Raw genomic sequence first — 15,890 nt, 5'->3', positions numbered from 1 at the left:
TAGGATCCCCAGCTAGTGGTAGATAATTGCCTGATGTGCAGAAGTCCTACCCCCTACCTGTGGTGTCACAAGTGAAATGTGGTTGGAGTGTGACAGTGAAGGGGAAAGACAAGTATGTCCTGCCTACACCCTCACAATGGGGTCCAGTTGTCAGGATCCTAGCATCTCCCACCTACTCCCATCTCATGCTAACAACTCACAGGAGCTGGGGATTTCTCAGATGGCCCAAATGAATAAATGCAGAGCCCTGCATGCCGGCTCTCCAGTATGCACGGTACACACACACACACACACACACTCAAATGAATCCAGAGAGACACTGGTGAGCCAGAGAGACCAGTTTTATTAGATTCCAGCAAGACTATACAATATGTGTTTCATGCAGATTAAATAAGTGTCTTCGCTGCCCCTGAGAGGGAGCACTTTCACCTCCAGCTCCTTCTTTGGTATGTCAAGGGGTGAGTGTCAAGGGGAACCATCGACATATTCTGCATGGGGAACAGTTGGGATCATGACTGGAGGTGGTGGTGGGACCGTGGGCAGCTGAGGGCTCCTGAGACCTTGAGTCTTCAGAGGCTTAGGAACCACAGGACCTTGGTCCTTTGCTGCTGGTGGCACCTGAGGATCTTGATCTTTCAGAGGCACCGGGATTATAGGAACTTGACTCTTGACAGGCTCCAGGACCACGGGGCGTTGATCCTTGACAGGCGCTGCAGTCACAGACTCATGATCCTTCAGAAGTTCTGAGACCCCTCTCCCTTGATCTTTGACCAGCTGTGGGACCACTAACCCTTGTTTCTCTACAGACTCAGAAAGCACAGAACCTTCCTTCTTCACAGGTTCTATGACCATGGCACTTGGATCCTTCAGTTGCTCTGGGACCATAGGACCTTTGTCCTTGACAGGTGCTAGGACCATGGGGCCTTGGTCTTTGACAGGTGCTGGGACCATGGGGCCTTGATCCACAGGCTCAGGGACCGTGGGGCCTTGGTCCTTGACAGGTGCTGGGACCATGGGGCCTTGATCCACAGGCTCAGGGACCGTGGGGCCTTGGTCCTTGACAGGTGCTGGGACCATGGGGCCTTGATCCACAGGCTCAGGGACCGTGGGGCCTTGGTCCTTGACAGGTGCTTGGACCATGGGGCCTTGATCCACAGGCTCAGGGACTGTGGGGCCTTGGTCCTTGACAGGTGCTGCTGAGGGACCGTGGGGCCTTGGGGCCTTGATCCACAGGCTCAGGGAACGTGGGGCCTTGGTCCTTGACAGGTGCTGGGACCATGGGGCCTTGATCCACAGGCTCAGGGACCGTGGGGCCTTGGTCCTTGACAGGCGCTTGGACCATGGGGCCTTGATCCACAGGCTCAGGGACCGTGGGGCCTTGGTCCTTGACAGGTGCTGAGACCATGGGGCCTTGATCCACAGGCTCAGGGAACGTGGGGCCTTGGTCCTTGACAGGTGCTGGGACCATGGGGCCTTGATCCACAGGCTCAGGGACCGTGGGGCCTTGGTCCTTGACAGGTGCGGAGACCATGGGGCCTTGATCCACAGGCTCCGGGACCGTGGGGCCTTGGTCCTTGACAGGTGCGGAGACCATGGGGCCTTGATCCACAGGCTCAGGGACCGTGGGGCCTTGGTCCTTGATAGGCGCTGGGACCATGGGGCCTTGATCCACAGGCTCAGGGACCACAGGGCCTTGGTCCTTGACAGGTGCTGAGACCAGGGGACCTTGGTCCTTAACAGGTGCAGAGGCCGTGGGGCCTTGATCCTTCAGAAGCTCTGGTACCATGGAACCTTCATCTTCAATTCTTGCTGGAACCATAGGACTTTGATTCTTTAGAGGCATGGGGGCCAAGGAATCTTGGTCCTTGACTGATGCTGGGATCACAGAACCTTCTTTCTTTAAAGGCTCAGGGACAGTGTGATCTTGATCCTTAATTGATGCAGGGAGTATGGGACCTAGATCTTTCAGAGGCTCCGGGACCACAGGAGCTTGATGCTTCAGAGGCTCTGGGACTGTGGGGCCTTGACCCTTTGAAGGCTCTTGGATCCCAGGACCTTGATCTTTCAGAGGCCCCGGGACCACTGGACCTTGATCCTTGTCTGGCTCTGTGGCTACAGGACCTTGATTCTTAGGTGAATCCCTGGTGGGTTCGACCTGGCTCCTGCAGAGGAGAGAGAGGTTGTCACTGTGAGGGCCAGCGCTTAGACCAGGGACAGGGCAGAGCACAGATTGCCTGTTAAGTCTTGCTCAGTGGAGCCTGGGCAGGGCAGCTCCTGCTGGGGAGTCAGGAGGAGAATCTGATCTCCAGATCCTTAGTATAGAATGTGGGGTAGGGTGAGAGGCAGGCTGGGAATTGGTCATTCAGTGTGCTTGCCAATTGATTATAACCAGCAGGTGGCATGGAGGGCGGCCCCCAGGTGGTAGTGGCAGTACTCTACTGGGACTCAGAGTCTTCCAGTGGGCATCCTAGCAGCCTGTCTACCCCACACTCCCCCCAGGCCTCTCTTCCTTCCTCCAGAATAGGTGGGGTCCATCCTGGGGGCCCATCTTTGCTCTCCACTCAGGTGACCCTACAGGCTAAAACGCTTCTGTTCTCAGAGCTTCCCAGACTCCTCCCTTTCCCTGACCCCCTTGTTAAGTGCTCAGGTGGGAGGGGCAAGGGGTCCCAAGGCACACATGAGAGAAAGAGGGCAGTGGGAAGGTCTCTCTTCCCCACCTCCCCTAAAAGGGTAAAAAGTATTTTATCACATTGTTTAGGACAGCTGGCTGGGGTGACAGTAAAAAACAGACCAGCTTTTAATCAGTTTTATTATAGCTTTAAATTCTTGTATAGACCATGTACCCCACTGTCACCTGCAGCATATTTGGTGGTGACTGGCTGGGACTCCCCATTCAGACAGTGAAGAGGCCCTGCTCCCCTCGCTCTGTCCCCACTCTGGCCCCCTTTACTCTCCCTGGGCCAATCAAGTCTTTACACTTAAACCCACTTCAGTATTGTAACTGTTCCTGTCATTTAAAGCAGGTCCTGTAAGACTTCTAGATGTACACTTTCTTAGCTCATTCTGCTTTTGTCTCTCTGGGCCTCAGGTGTGTCATCTAGTTCACTGGGTAAAATGATATTTACTCAGAAATTTATGATGATTAGAAGTTATATACATAGATCACCTTGTACTGTGTTCTATGTAATATTGCTATTATTTTTCTGTCTACTTAGAAGTAAAGTTACACATATTTGGACTATTTTTATTCTGACATGTCATCCCAGTCCAGAAGCTTCTTACCATATTTAGCATCTTGAGCCTCCTAGGAACTGACATTTCTCAACAGAGTACAGAGTGCCACAGGCATCTTGTCCATCCAGTCCCTCTGGATGTCTTTGAGCATCACAGTGGAAGAGAGGGGCCGGGGTGGCTCCCTAGTTCAGAACAACACAGAGCACAACTGCCCTGGTCACATGGACACAGCTGGCTACCTTTAGTAGGACCCTAGTGTTTATGGAGGGAGCAAGGCTACGAGAAGCATGCAAAGTCTAAGAGTGGCATTACAATACCTCTAATACTTGGTGGTTGGCCAGAGAGGAAAAGTAAAAACCGAATTCAGAGGAGAATCCATCAGGACATTGATTAGATAATCCTATCGAAGTGAACTACCTGGATGGAGTCATCCCAAATGGGGTGATGAAGCTGAGACATGAGACAAAAGAGGTGACTATGGCTTAACTGGATGTCGGGGCTTGGGTTGCAAAACCTATCCCACTGGCAGGATATGGGGCCAGTGTCCTCTGCTGGCATGGAGATTTAAAAGAGAGCCAGACCCACAGCATGGAGTGCAAAGTACCTTTCCCTGGATGTTTGTGCCACTGGTTCCCATGCCTTGCCTCATTTTTCTGCTTAATGAACATTCTCAGCCAGCTATGAGCTAACCCCAAAATTGCTCTGATATACACCTCTATATTGATTTGGTTAGTAAACTTGTTTCCTTAGTAAGTGTCCTTAATTATGGAAAGATTTAGAATTAGATTAGAAGTGATAAATAATATTACCTTTGGGGGTATTAAATTTAGGAAAAAAATCTGTGTAGGTTTAGTTTGAAAGTATTGACGCTGTTTAAAATAATTTGCATATTATATCTAATATAATAATATATTATTATAATATATATATTTGGCATATTATATTTAGACTAGTTTTGTGATTCCAACATAAAATGTGTAATGGAATAATTAATTTAGAGTTGTTTTAAGTTGAAAGATATAAGACAATTTTATAAATTTTATAAACAATGATGAACTTTTATTACAAATTGATAGTAAACATATTTTTAAGCTTAATTTTTTAAAAAATTACTAATAATTTAAAAAATTTAGGGAATTGAATTAAGTTATAAAATGCTCCTTAAAAGGGTTTGTTCCATTTTACTAGATTTTTAAGTTTGTTACTTTTATAAATTAAACATTTCTTTTTAAAACCAAAGCAGTCTTGGTTGGTCTTCCTGTGAACAAAACCACTCTCAAGTGCAACATAAAACTCTCATTGACATTGACTGGCCATCGCTTGGTTCCATGGTGGCCTGCCAGTCTCCCCATCTGTAAAATGCCCCGCCACTCACAGTGCCCTCTGTGTGAATGAGACAGAGCCGCACACCCAGGGTGGCAGCCGGTGTGTGGTTGGTGAGTGATGATGGGCCATGTTCAGCCCACAGGCCAGCTGCCTAGGGGCCTGGTCCAGCCTTCGGGAGTCTGGGTCTGGTGCCTTGAGCCAGCTGTACATCTTCTCAAGACAGCATACAGGACAGGCTCCTCCCGCCTCCCAGCCTGTATACTCTCTCAGAAACTAGAATGACCTGCTGGCTTTTTCTTGGCTTCTGTGCTGCTTATTCCCTGCCAGATCTTGGGCAATTACTCGACCACAACAGACCTCAGTTTCCTCATCTGTAAACTGGATGACAATACAAATGCCAGAGAGCATTATGACAGAGGATCAGATGATCCTGTTTGGATCTGAAATCATAATTGGTGACATTTGTAGGGAGCTTTGGTGCCTTATGGGCTTCCCTGGTGGCTCAGACGGTAAAGAATCCACCTGCAATGCAGGAGACCTGCATTTGATCCCTGGGTTGGGAAGATCCTCTGGAGAAGGGAACAGCTACCCACTCCAGTATCCTGGCCTGGAGAATTCCATGGACAGAGGAGCGTGGCAGGCTACAGTCCATGGGGTCACAAATAGTCGGACACGACTGAGTGACTTTCACTTTCACTTTCACTTTGGTGCCTCACATAAGTAAGTCCATAACCACAGTAACTGTGTAAGAGTTTACCGGACGCTCACAGGCGCATTATTTTAGCTCACTGGAGCCTCTGGCAGCCCTGGAGGAAGGCAGGAAGGTGGTGGGCAGCCTTGCAGCCTCACGCTCTTGCACTGTCCTCTGGCCACCCTTGCTGCTTGACATACTTTCAATGTTTGTTTCTTTGTTTCTGCTGCCTGGATTGCCCTCTTTCACCCACTTTCCCCTGTCTGTCCCTGATGGCTCAGCTCGGATCTTACCTCCTCACAAGGTCTTCCTGGATGCTCCAATTAGTTTTGCCTATATCTCCCTGCAGCACCATTTTATAGTCTCTCCCTGCATTCATAGATACCCTGGTTGCATGTAAAGCTCCCCCCCGCCCCATTTGACTGTGTGCTCCCTGAAGGCAGGGACCATCCACCTGGCCTGCAGCCCCAGTGCCCAGCACAGTACCTGGAACAAAAAAAGGTCAAACAGAATCACAAATTACTATCGCTGAAACCTGGTTCATCATCTATCCCATGGCCCCAGCCAGAAATTCCGAGTCATCCTAAATACCTTCTGCTCCCTCAAAGCCTTCACTCAATCCATGAGGAAGCATCTTTTCTGGCTCCTAACATGTATCTCCTAAAGACTCACATTTCTTTCCCTCCCTACCTTCCCCCCAAGCTGTGCCGTCATCTCTGTGGACCACTGCCACAGCCCACTAACTGGTATCTCTGGCCTCTTCTCCAACATAGTCTTCATACAGAAATAAAAAAAAGGAGCAAATCCTTGGCACTTCCCTGGTGGCCCAGTGGCTAAGACTCTGCTCTGTCAATGCAGGGTGCAGGGTTCAATCCCTGGTCAGGGAACTAGATCCTACATGCTGCAGCTAAGACCTGGTGCAGCCAAAAAAAAAAAAAAAAACCCAAAGGAAGTCTTTTCTCCTGCTGAGACATCTTCAAGGCTTCTCCTTGCACTGAGAATAAACAAGTTTTACCCTGTTCCACCGCCCTCCCTCGATGACCAGCCTGCTCCCATCGCCTTCCAGCCACCTGTGCCCTAGCCTCTCAGCACGCCCTGCTCCTTTCATTCACAACTTCGCATGTGTTGCTGTCTCCTCCTGGGACATTCTCTTGCTCCCTCTTCCTTGCTAATCCTGCTCATCCTCCAGGGAAGCAGATGTGACCAGGCCACTGTACAGGTTCTCTTGGTCCCTGACATTTTCTTTCCTATCCCTTATCACAGATAATTACTCGCATTCTTTTCCATTAATGTTTCCCCTTCTAGACTGAAGTGTTCAAAGGGCAGGACCATGTCCATTTTGTAAATCATTGTACCTAAAACAGTACCTGACTCAGGGAAATCTCTGACTTGTCCAATCAATGAATAAATGAGAGGCTTTTCTGTACCGGGCTCTGTCCTATTTGCAAAATGTAATATTCCTAGGTTATATGAGAAAACCAAAGTCTTAGAAACTTAATTTACTGCCTGTTTTCCTGTTTCCATGGTGACAGGCAATGCCTCCTGGGTATATACACGCTGACCTTGAAGCCAAGCTTTATTAGAGTCTGGAAGTAGGATTATCAAGCCCTGCCTGAGACTGGAGAAAAGGCTTTCTTCCCTCACTGATACTTGCCTTTGCACACAATTCTAATCTCATAATCCACCTGTGATTTTTTTACTTCCCAGATTGACTCCTGATGCACCATCACAGCAGGCCCCAGTTGAGGCTGTGTTCCTGGCATAGGGCCTTGTTTAGAAATCAGGGGCCTGTGGACCCTATCCTTGAAACCCCTGCTTCCTCAGCTTTGAAAAGCTCTGAGAAAGAAAGAAACTCATATGTCAGTCTAGGTACTGGGTATTTTAAACCTAGATTATTTCTTTTTCAGTGAAGAGCAGTCTGCTGGAGGAGAAAGTACACTGACGGGACTCGCGGCCAGAAGAGCTGGGTTCAAAGGCTGACTCGAGTCCATCCTAGCCGCGGATGTCATCATGGACATCCAGGCTTCCAGCTTCAGTTTATTAATCTATAAAATGGGAGAATTCCCCCTTCATTTATGGGAACACTCATGGCATGACCCTGGAATGCAGGAGATATTTCATAAACTTAGTCCCAAAAGGAGCTTGGTGATCTGGTCCAATGTCTTATTCTACAGACGGGAAACCAGGCCCAGAGTGGGCAACCAACTCCCCACAGCCACACAGCTAAGAAATAGCAGGTCCAGGTCTTAACAGAGGCCTCTCAAAATTCACTGGGTCGGTGGGAGGGATGAGCAAACTCACTTGAAGCAAGGATGGGCAGGAGAGACTGAGAGGGGCCAGGCTGTCTGTGCCTCATGGGCCCTGCAGGAGGAGGAGGGGGGACAGTGGGCCAGGCGATTTCACAGCTTTGTCTCCTTCTGTCTGCCTCCAAGGGCCCTGTACAGATGCGCACGTTTCCCAGACACAGAGCTCCCAACATATTATAAGAGATGCAGCTACCCGAGGGAGAGTGTCAAGGAAACTGCCTTTGAAAGGCTTGTTATTCTTATAAAGAATTGCGGGAGACAAGGCTTTCTCAAAACAAGAACTCTTGTCCCACCCCTGTCTCCCATGAGGCTCCATGGCCTCTATTTTAGCAATTATTATGGTGTTTGGTAATTACCTGCCTCTCCCCACCAGCTCGTGCATCATGAGTATCTAGTGTCTGGCTCCTAGTACCTGGCAGATATTTGTGGGAGTGCTGGGTAGCTGGCGTAGAGCTATTTCTCTTTATTCTATCAATATTTGATGTTTTTTCTCTTTTATCCATTCACTGGACCAAGTTTGCTGAGCCCGTGCTCTGGGTTAGGCCGTGTGCTGGGGGGCACAGGTGGGCATGAGGGAGGTGGGAGCCCCCCACTGTGGGGACCACACCACGAACGCTGTAAAGCTCCCAGCGCACCAGGACCACCAGCCTTGGCCCCAGGCCCTCATCTCCCTATGTCTCTCCAACCAGAGAGGCCTAAGTTCCTTCAGTGCAAAGACATCACTGTGCTGGGCAAGTCCTTCCTCTCTGGTCCCAGAAAGCACAACTCCGCAGAACTGATCTGAAGGCGCCCAGGCTGGAAGGACAGATCGGAGGGTCATGGGTCTCCTGAACTTGGGCTGCTGTCTCCCCACCCAGCCCCAGCTGCTGCCTGAGCTGCTCAGGTCTGCGGGGTAGGGCACACCCCTGCACAAGGCAGCCCACCCTCTGTGGCCAGGACCCTGAGCAGATGCTTGGATTTCTGTCAGCGCCACTCCCTCCCATCCCTGCCCTGCTCTGGATCCTGTGCTCTGGGGTCACCCTTCCAGAGAATGCCCTGTTGACTGATACGTGAGGGTAGTTGAAAGGACAGCAATTGTGTCCGAATCCCTGACTTCTCCGGGCAACATGTGCCCCACCACAGCTTGGAGCCCTCACTGTTCCGCTCTCCTCACTACACATCTCTGTTGGCTCCCTTCCTTTGGAAAGTGTGACCCCAGAACTGAAAGGGATGTCCCCGTTAGGTCTCCAGACAGCACACCCCTCCTCTGCCCCAGCACCTGTACCTCCATGGATACAGCCCCCGCTGTCGTCTCTCAGCAACTAATGGTTCAGTTTCAGGGTCACTTCCTGAGTGAAATCACCCTGACCCTCTACCATCAGGGCTCAAAGACCCCTTCTCCTGTGTCCCCACATCCCCGCTCTGTGCCCACACCCTCGCCTAGACACAGCAGCCTCCATCAGGATAGCTGTCAACAGTTTTGAAGCTGCCTCTCCAGAAGGGGGCTCTTTAGGGCAGAGACCACATCTGCTTCCTTCTCCTTCCCCTCTCTTTCCCTCCCTCCCTAGCTCCTTCCCCATCCCCCGCCTTCCCCTTCTTTTTACTCCCTCCATCCTTCCATAGGGCTTCCCTGATAGCTCAGTGGTAAAGAAGCCACCTGCAATGCAGGAGACCCAGGTTTGATCCCTGGGTTGGGAAGATCCCCTGGAAAAGGGAACGGCCATCCACTCCAGTATTCTTGCCTGGAGAATTCCATGGGGTTGCAAACAGTCGGACACAACTGAGCGACTAAACAATCCTTCCACAACATTTAATAAATGCCTCCTAAGTGACAAACTGCTGACCAGAGTGGAGAGCTAGAGTGCCGTAGCATGGGGCTAGCACCACAGGAGGACTCCACCCCAAATGGGAAGCTTAAAAACAAACAAACAAACAAACTCACACAAGATAAAATTCGAACAACTGTATTTACATGATACACACATGCTTTCCTATTTTTAACTGCCTTAGCACCTTTTTTGTCCTCCCAAACTGCAACCTTCTTTTATGGTTTTCTAAGAGGACTTCATATTCAAGGCGGCACATTGTATTCTCACAGCAGCCCATCACCCAGGCAGATGGGGTTCACTTGTGTCCCTGTTTTCCAAAGGCAGAAGCAGGGCTCCAGAAAATCACATAGTGAGCCTGTTAATGCCAAGACCTTAACTGAGGACGACAGACTTGCAGTCAAGCGCTTTCCTTTCTGCAACAATATCCCTTAGGGATGTGACTTCAACCACAGAGATCCCAAATTTGTCTGCAGATGTCTGAACTAGGTCTGGCTTGACATAACTCTGATTGGTTCTGCATGGTCCAGGAGGCTACAGTCACTGAATTCTACAGGTCCTCAGCTCTGAGCTCCCAACTGCATCTCCTGAGAGTTGCCCCTCTGGGACTCCAACATCCAGCTCCCCTTTGCCTTGGTCCTTCCTGCATCTACTGCACAAGGACTTCCTTAATTTACCTCCTGGTGTTCAGCAGACCCTGGCAAAGAAGATAGTCTCAGAAAGCTTGTACATCCTGGTCTAAGAATGCCCATTTGCACCCACACCTGTAAGCCCTACCTGTATGGCTGCCAGTCAGTCGATCAGCCTGGGGCTACACAGAGTCCATCTATTTGTGGCTTATCAGCACAGGAAGAGCAACTAGGACGATGGCTAGAAAAAAAGGCTGCCACCACAAGGCTTAATTCTGGGCGCTAGCTGAGGGGATGGAGGGGTGGGTAGTGGGTAGTAATGTCTGAGCAAACTCAGCATCTGTGACCCTCATCTGACTCACTTTCCAAAGATGATTTGAGTACTTAGGGTCACTGAGGTCTTTGGAGCAAGGAAGGGATAGGATGAGGAGATTGCTCTTGCAGGAATTCTTTACAGTAGGAATCCTAGAGATGGTCCCAAGTGCTGGACAAGGAATGGGTTTCAGTCACCCAAACCTGGCTCCAAATCCTGGCTCACCATGTACAAGTTGTGTGACTTTGTTATCTAATCACTGAGTCTCATTTTTTTTTTTTTTTAATCTGTGAATCGGGATGGTGCCTACAGTAGACTCTCTAGCCCTATTGTGAGGATTAAATGGGAACAAGTGTGTAAAGGCCACACACATGCTCCTTCCCTTCCCCTAGGTTGTGCCACCTCTGCCTTTTACAAAGTGGCACTAGACAGCTGGAGCAGTTTCCTAGTTTGGATTTTTCTCCACCACTCCCAGATCTCCTGATGGCTTCCCTGATGGCTCAGATGGTAAAGAATCCACCTGCAATGCAGGAGACCTGGGTTTGATCCCTGGGTTAGGAAGATCCCCTGGAGAAGAAAATGGCAATCTACTCCAGTATTCTTGCCTGGAGAATCCCATGGACAGAGGAGCCTGGCAGGCTACAGACCATAGGGTCACAAAGAGTTGGACATGGCTGAGTGACTAACACCAACTAACACTAACCAAGTCCCCTGTAGACAGATGTATCCCTGTTTCTGTTTTAATTTCCGTTCTTTCTTCCTCCCTCCCTTCCTTCCTTCCTTTCCTTCTTTTTCTCTTTCTTTTTTAACCTGGCCACACTATGTGTGGCATCTGGGATTTAGTTCCCTGACCAGGGGTCAAACCCGTGACCCCTGCAGTGGAAGTTTGGAGTCTTAATCACTGGACCTCCAGGGCAGTCCCTGCTTTTTCCTTTTTACTGTTAAATACCTTTTCTAGATATAACCTGCTAAGAACTAAATAAATTCCCGGTTGTATAGTAGATATTTTAAAAGCTTCCTTGGTTGTCTTAACACCAGGAAGGCTAAGTCAAGAGCATAGTTGACTGTCTTAATGAGCTATCATGAATCTGATAATCCTGCTAAAGACCCTTTTAAAAATGTGAAGTGCTGGACTAAGGCAGCCAGACGTAATGGCTCAGTTCTTATCTAGCTGGGAACTTGCAAATCCATCTTTGTCCTTCTCCCCATCCCATCTAAAGCAAAGGATGGGCTCTTGAGCCATTGATCAAAAATTGGTTTGGTGTGTCCAGAGTGAATCAGTGAAAATGACCAGGTAATTGCAGAAATAGAGTCTGCACCAGGAGATTGATAGGGTGCTCGGGGAGGAGGGGCTGGGGAAGGGCTGGGGAGGGGAGAGGGCAGCAAGAGCCAGTGCTGGAGGGGCTTCACCTCAAGCGGTTGCATGGCAGAAAGAGTGGATTTGCCGTGTGTTGCTCCAGCTACCACCACTCTGTTGGGGTGAAAGGTGGTAAGTAATGGAAAGTGGTGGTCAGCAAGCTACCCCCAAAATCAACTATGACAAGGGTGTTCCAGAGGCCTTCTGGAAGTTCACAGGGGCCTTCGCATGCCACCCCATGAGGCCCTCTCATAATAATCCTCTGAATCACAAACAGGATTTTCTGTTACCACCAGCTACCCCACACTGGAACCAAACAGATTTGGATCACACTGTATCCCTTGCTCCTACTTTCTGAATCTTGGGATCACATAGATCTGGGTGGTGATGGATACCTGTATGCTTGTTATCCTCTTTGAGGCTCAAAGAAAGTAAGAAACTCAGCCAAGGTCACACAGCTAGTAACTAATGGAGCTTGGATTTAGAACTTGGAGAAGGAAATGGCAACCCACCCCAGTATTCCATGGACAGAGGAGCCTGACAGGCTGTAGTCCATGGGGTTGCAAAGAGTCAGACATGACTGAAGCAACGGAGCACTGTCCGCTCTAATTCTCAGCCCTTACGTCTAAGACATACCCCTTGAGAGATGCCTCTGCCATCTCAGAATTAGGAGCTCTGCACTGGGCAAGGGATGGGCTCAGCCAGCCTCTTAAGATTACCCTCTAACCTCAAATCTATGTTTATAAAGTCAGGACTGTTTAGGAAAAGCATCCATATAAAGTACAGAGGGGGCTGACCTGGAGTCTGGCCTTTTTAAAACCAGCCATTGACACCTCTGTGCTCTCCTGCTGCCATGACCTTTCTCAAAACCACCCCTGTCATGTGAGCAAGCCAAGTTACTAGCAGAATAAAGCCTTGTGGAGGCATGGTGGTGGGTATGGAGGCAGATGGTGAATATCATCATTCATTCATTCACTCACTCTTCATTCAACAAGCACTTTAGAAGACATTATCTGCAGGAGACAATGGGCCAGAAGCTAGGACTACAAAGAAGAGCAGAAGGACTGAGTCCTTGCCCCGCAGGGGCACATTCTTGTGGGGGGACACATACACAGATATGAGCAGACACAGTACATGTGCTAAGTTCCATGATGAAGAACACACAGGGAGCATCTTACCCAGCCTGGGAGGTGCGGGAAAGGCTTCCTGGAGCTGTCCCCTGGGCGGAGTCTTGAAGGATGAGTTAGCCGGGTGGAGAAGCAGGAGAAGGGCAATCTGGGCAGGTGGGGCGGCGTGGGTAAAGCATGGAGGTGAGAAGCAGCATGGTGCGCTGGGCAGACACAAGCTTCTGCGGGCCGAGAGGAGCCCACAGACGGTTTAAAGCAGGATGTGACATGATCAGAATTTCATGTCCTATGGATCCCTCTGGCAGCTTAAACCAGTACCAGTGACAGCAATTTGTGTATCTCAGTATCTGAAGCTCCCTTGGCCCCAGATAAGATGTTTGGATTGAGATAGATATAGACAATACCAAATCAACCAGTGACCGAGGGCCACTTATATGAGGACAAGGGACAGAGAGTTAAGCTCAGTTCCACTATTTGAAATAAAAAGCACAAGGTGATGGTCTCTGAGCAAAGCCCTCCAATGTCAGGTTTGGACACCAGTTTTATCTTGGTATCTCCAGTATCAAGTGTATTTTTTACGAATGGAAACTGTCGGAACATTCTGTATTCAATAACCACGCATTTTAGTCACCTGGTCAGTTATTTTAGCACCCTAAGGAGAATATCTATATATTTAGCAGAGACAATAGGTCAATTCATTCAGGATGTATGAGCCAGTTGTGTGTGAAGACCTGACCCAACTCTTACTTCCCCTCGTTTGTATCTAGTTCCCAAGATTTAAAGGGGATCCTAGTGAGCCTGCAGATGCCGGAGCAGATGGGGCCCCTCGAGGGAGTGAGGATATAACTTAGTTAGGAATCCACCTCATCGGAACCCTGTCTCCCTTCAGGCTGCCGGCCCCACCTTGGGTGAAGGGCAGAAGCAGCCCAGGCTGCAGCGCAGGCAGACACCCTTTCCCTCCGAGCTGCCTTGGCCTGTCTGTCACCTGGTGGAAACGCCTGCTCCACTACATCAGGAAGGGTCAGTGGGACCACATAGAAAGGAATGCTTTGTAAGCAATCAGTAAATATAAATTCTTAGAATGTTACTGTTTAGGTTTGTGGACTCAAGGTAATTCAGTAGCTGGAGTTCTATAAAAGCATTCTTCTTAATCAGTGTTTGCCTCAATCTACTTCATACATTGTCAGAGATTAATTATCAGAAAGATGAAGAGATGAAGAACACAGACCTCTCCAGTACTGTACAGGGAAGGTGGAGGGGCCTGAAATGAGCTCTACGTAGTGTCCACTATGGGTTCCCTAGAGCCATCAAGTCATTTCATCCTCACTCCTCTCACCTGAGGTGCGTATTAGTGTCTCCATTCTCAGAGGAGGACACCAAAGCTCAGGGAGTTTACTGTATGTCACAGACTTGCCTAGCTGGCACCGACTTCCATCCATGAATCTGGTAAAGCCTAAGGGCACTGCCACTGTTAACCTGTATTCACATGCTGAGGAAGAAAATATGTGATGATGGCAATTCTGTTATTAGAGCTACTCTAGGATGGCCGAGTGTCATGAGGATTGATGCATTAATGGCAGTGGGATGGAGAGCTTTGGACCACGTGCCTGGTTCTGCGTGAGGAGAGGCTGAGGAGGGAACTGCTGCCTCTCCTGTCTCAGCTTGGCTTCACCACCATCAAGCCCGCCGCTGTTCCTGCCCTGTTGTTCTCAGCTGGGGCTGCGGTAGGGTCTCCCCTTAACTGTAGATAGTCCATGGCCCATGTCCAGAAAGAAACTTTCTATATCTGAGGCCCTGAAAATGTAAAACGCCCTAAGGCATTTTACCAGGGAGCGAGCCTTGAAACCACCATGACACACAGAGGGGGTTCACAGCCTTTGTTAAAGAAGACTGGACAGTCCCTGTGAGTCTACAGGAAGCAGCCTGTGCATTTTTAAACCATAGTGGACAAAAAATGAGGGAAGAACTTCACTAAGAACACACAAACTCTAAGGAAGGATTAAACTACACTTACATCTAATGTCTTAATAGCATTGGGGACCTATTTCAAAATCAGAGGCTGGTTTTAACTTTGCTGTTTCAGAGAGGTGGTGATAGTAATGGGTGAGGATTTGCCTCCAGGGCTTGGGAAGCATCAGAGAGCACGGTGGAAATGAGGCCAAGGCTCTGGGCGAGCCTGAGCACTGGGTGCTGCCCACCTTCCTGCTCCTCCACTGCCCACCCTTGCCCGTTCTCTGATTCTGAGAGATCTCGCCTTCTCCTGGGTTAATCTCAGTGCATCGTCTTCTCTCTCTGCCTCTGTTTCTACCTCTTCTGCCTTTTCACCTCTCTCAAGCACGAGTTTTGATAAAAAAAATTCTTAACTGATCAAAAGAGAGTTAAATAGTATACTTTTATGTGTGTTTTATTATTGAACAGTATTTTGCATTTCTGCCTCATACAAAAGCAGGCAGGTGGGTGTGGAATGTTTTCTGTTCATTTGGAAAACAAATATACAATGCTTTTTTTTATACATATATGTGACCCTTGATTATTCTGACCACAGCTCCTCCCCAAAGTCCAGATTTTTGAGAACCAGCAACAGAATGAGTCCCAACCTAGAGCTCCGAGCCTAGGGCAACAGAGGGCTTGTGGCTGGTGCCCGGTGTGAGAGTGGGGGTGAGCAGCATAATGGTAGGAGCATGCACAGGTAGGGTACTAGCTGAGGGTGTGGATGGAGACCCTGGTTAGTGACCCCACCCCCCGCCGTGGCATCAGGATGTACACACTGCCCTGACCCTCCCCGAATGAACCACTCCCCAGGACTGAGCTCACCTGGTGTGGGGCCCCCACACCTCTGCTTCTGGCCAGCCCTGGCTCTGTTCACTTGGTGACCACCTGCCCATCCACGGACACACGGAATCTGCCAGAACAGATTCTTCCTCCGTGTCTCACTGTGATTGGAGGTGGGGGGTCTCAGCCATCCTGGTTCTCTGCTCGGGGCACAATGCCCAGCACATGATAGATATTCAATCAACACGCACTGGAAAAAGGAAGTGGGATCCCGAAGTACAGAATCTTTCATCGCCCGTTTCAGCAGAAGGATATCAAGGTGGGCACCCT

The 15,890-nt window shown here is 49.4% G+C and overlaps 1 protein-coding gene across 1 annotated transcript in view; it reads right to left on the bottom strand.

The window, feature by feature from the left end:
• Window positions 1-444: 444 nt before the first annotated feature.
• Window positions 445-15,890, bottom strand: part of MAP6 (microtubule associated protein 6) — an 83,740-nt gene continuing 68,294 nt past the window's right edge. The window contains exons 5-8 of the mRNA XM_070383163.1: window positions 1,693-2,162; window positions 1,358-1,536; window positions 858-1,158; window positions 445-659 (exon numbers count right to left, since the gene is read on the bottom strand). Of these exons, the coding sequence (XP_070239264.1) occupies window positions 466-659; window positions 858-1,158; window positions 1,358-1,536; window positions 1,693-2,162 (1,144 nt within the window). The 3' untranslated portion in view covers window positions 445-465. The remainder of the gene's footprint in view (window positions 660-857; window positions 1,159-1,357; window positions 1,537-1,692; window positions 2,163-15,890) is intronic.

This window comes from Bos mutus, chromosome 15, assembly GCF_027580195.1.
Source record: "Bos mutus isolate GX-2022 chromosome 15, NWIPB_WYAK_1.1, whole genome shotgun sequence".
NCBI classification, from domain to species: Eukaryota; Metazoa; Chordata; class Mammalia; order Artiodactyla; family Bovidae; genus Bos; species Bos mutus.
Note: the sequence above shows the minus strand (reverse complement) of the source record. Positions and strands in the feature narration are given on the sequence as shown.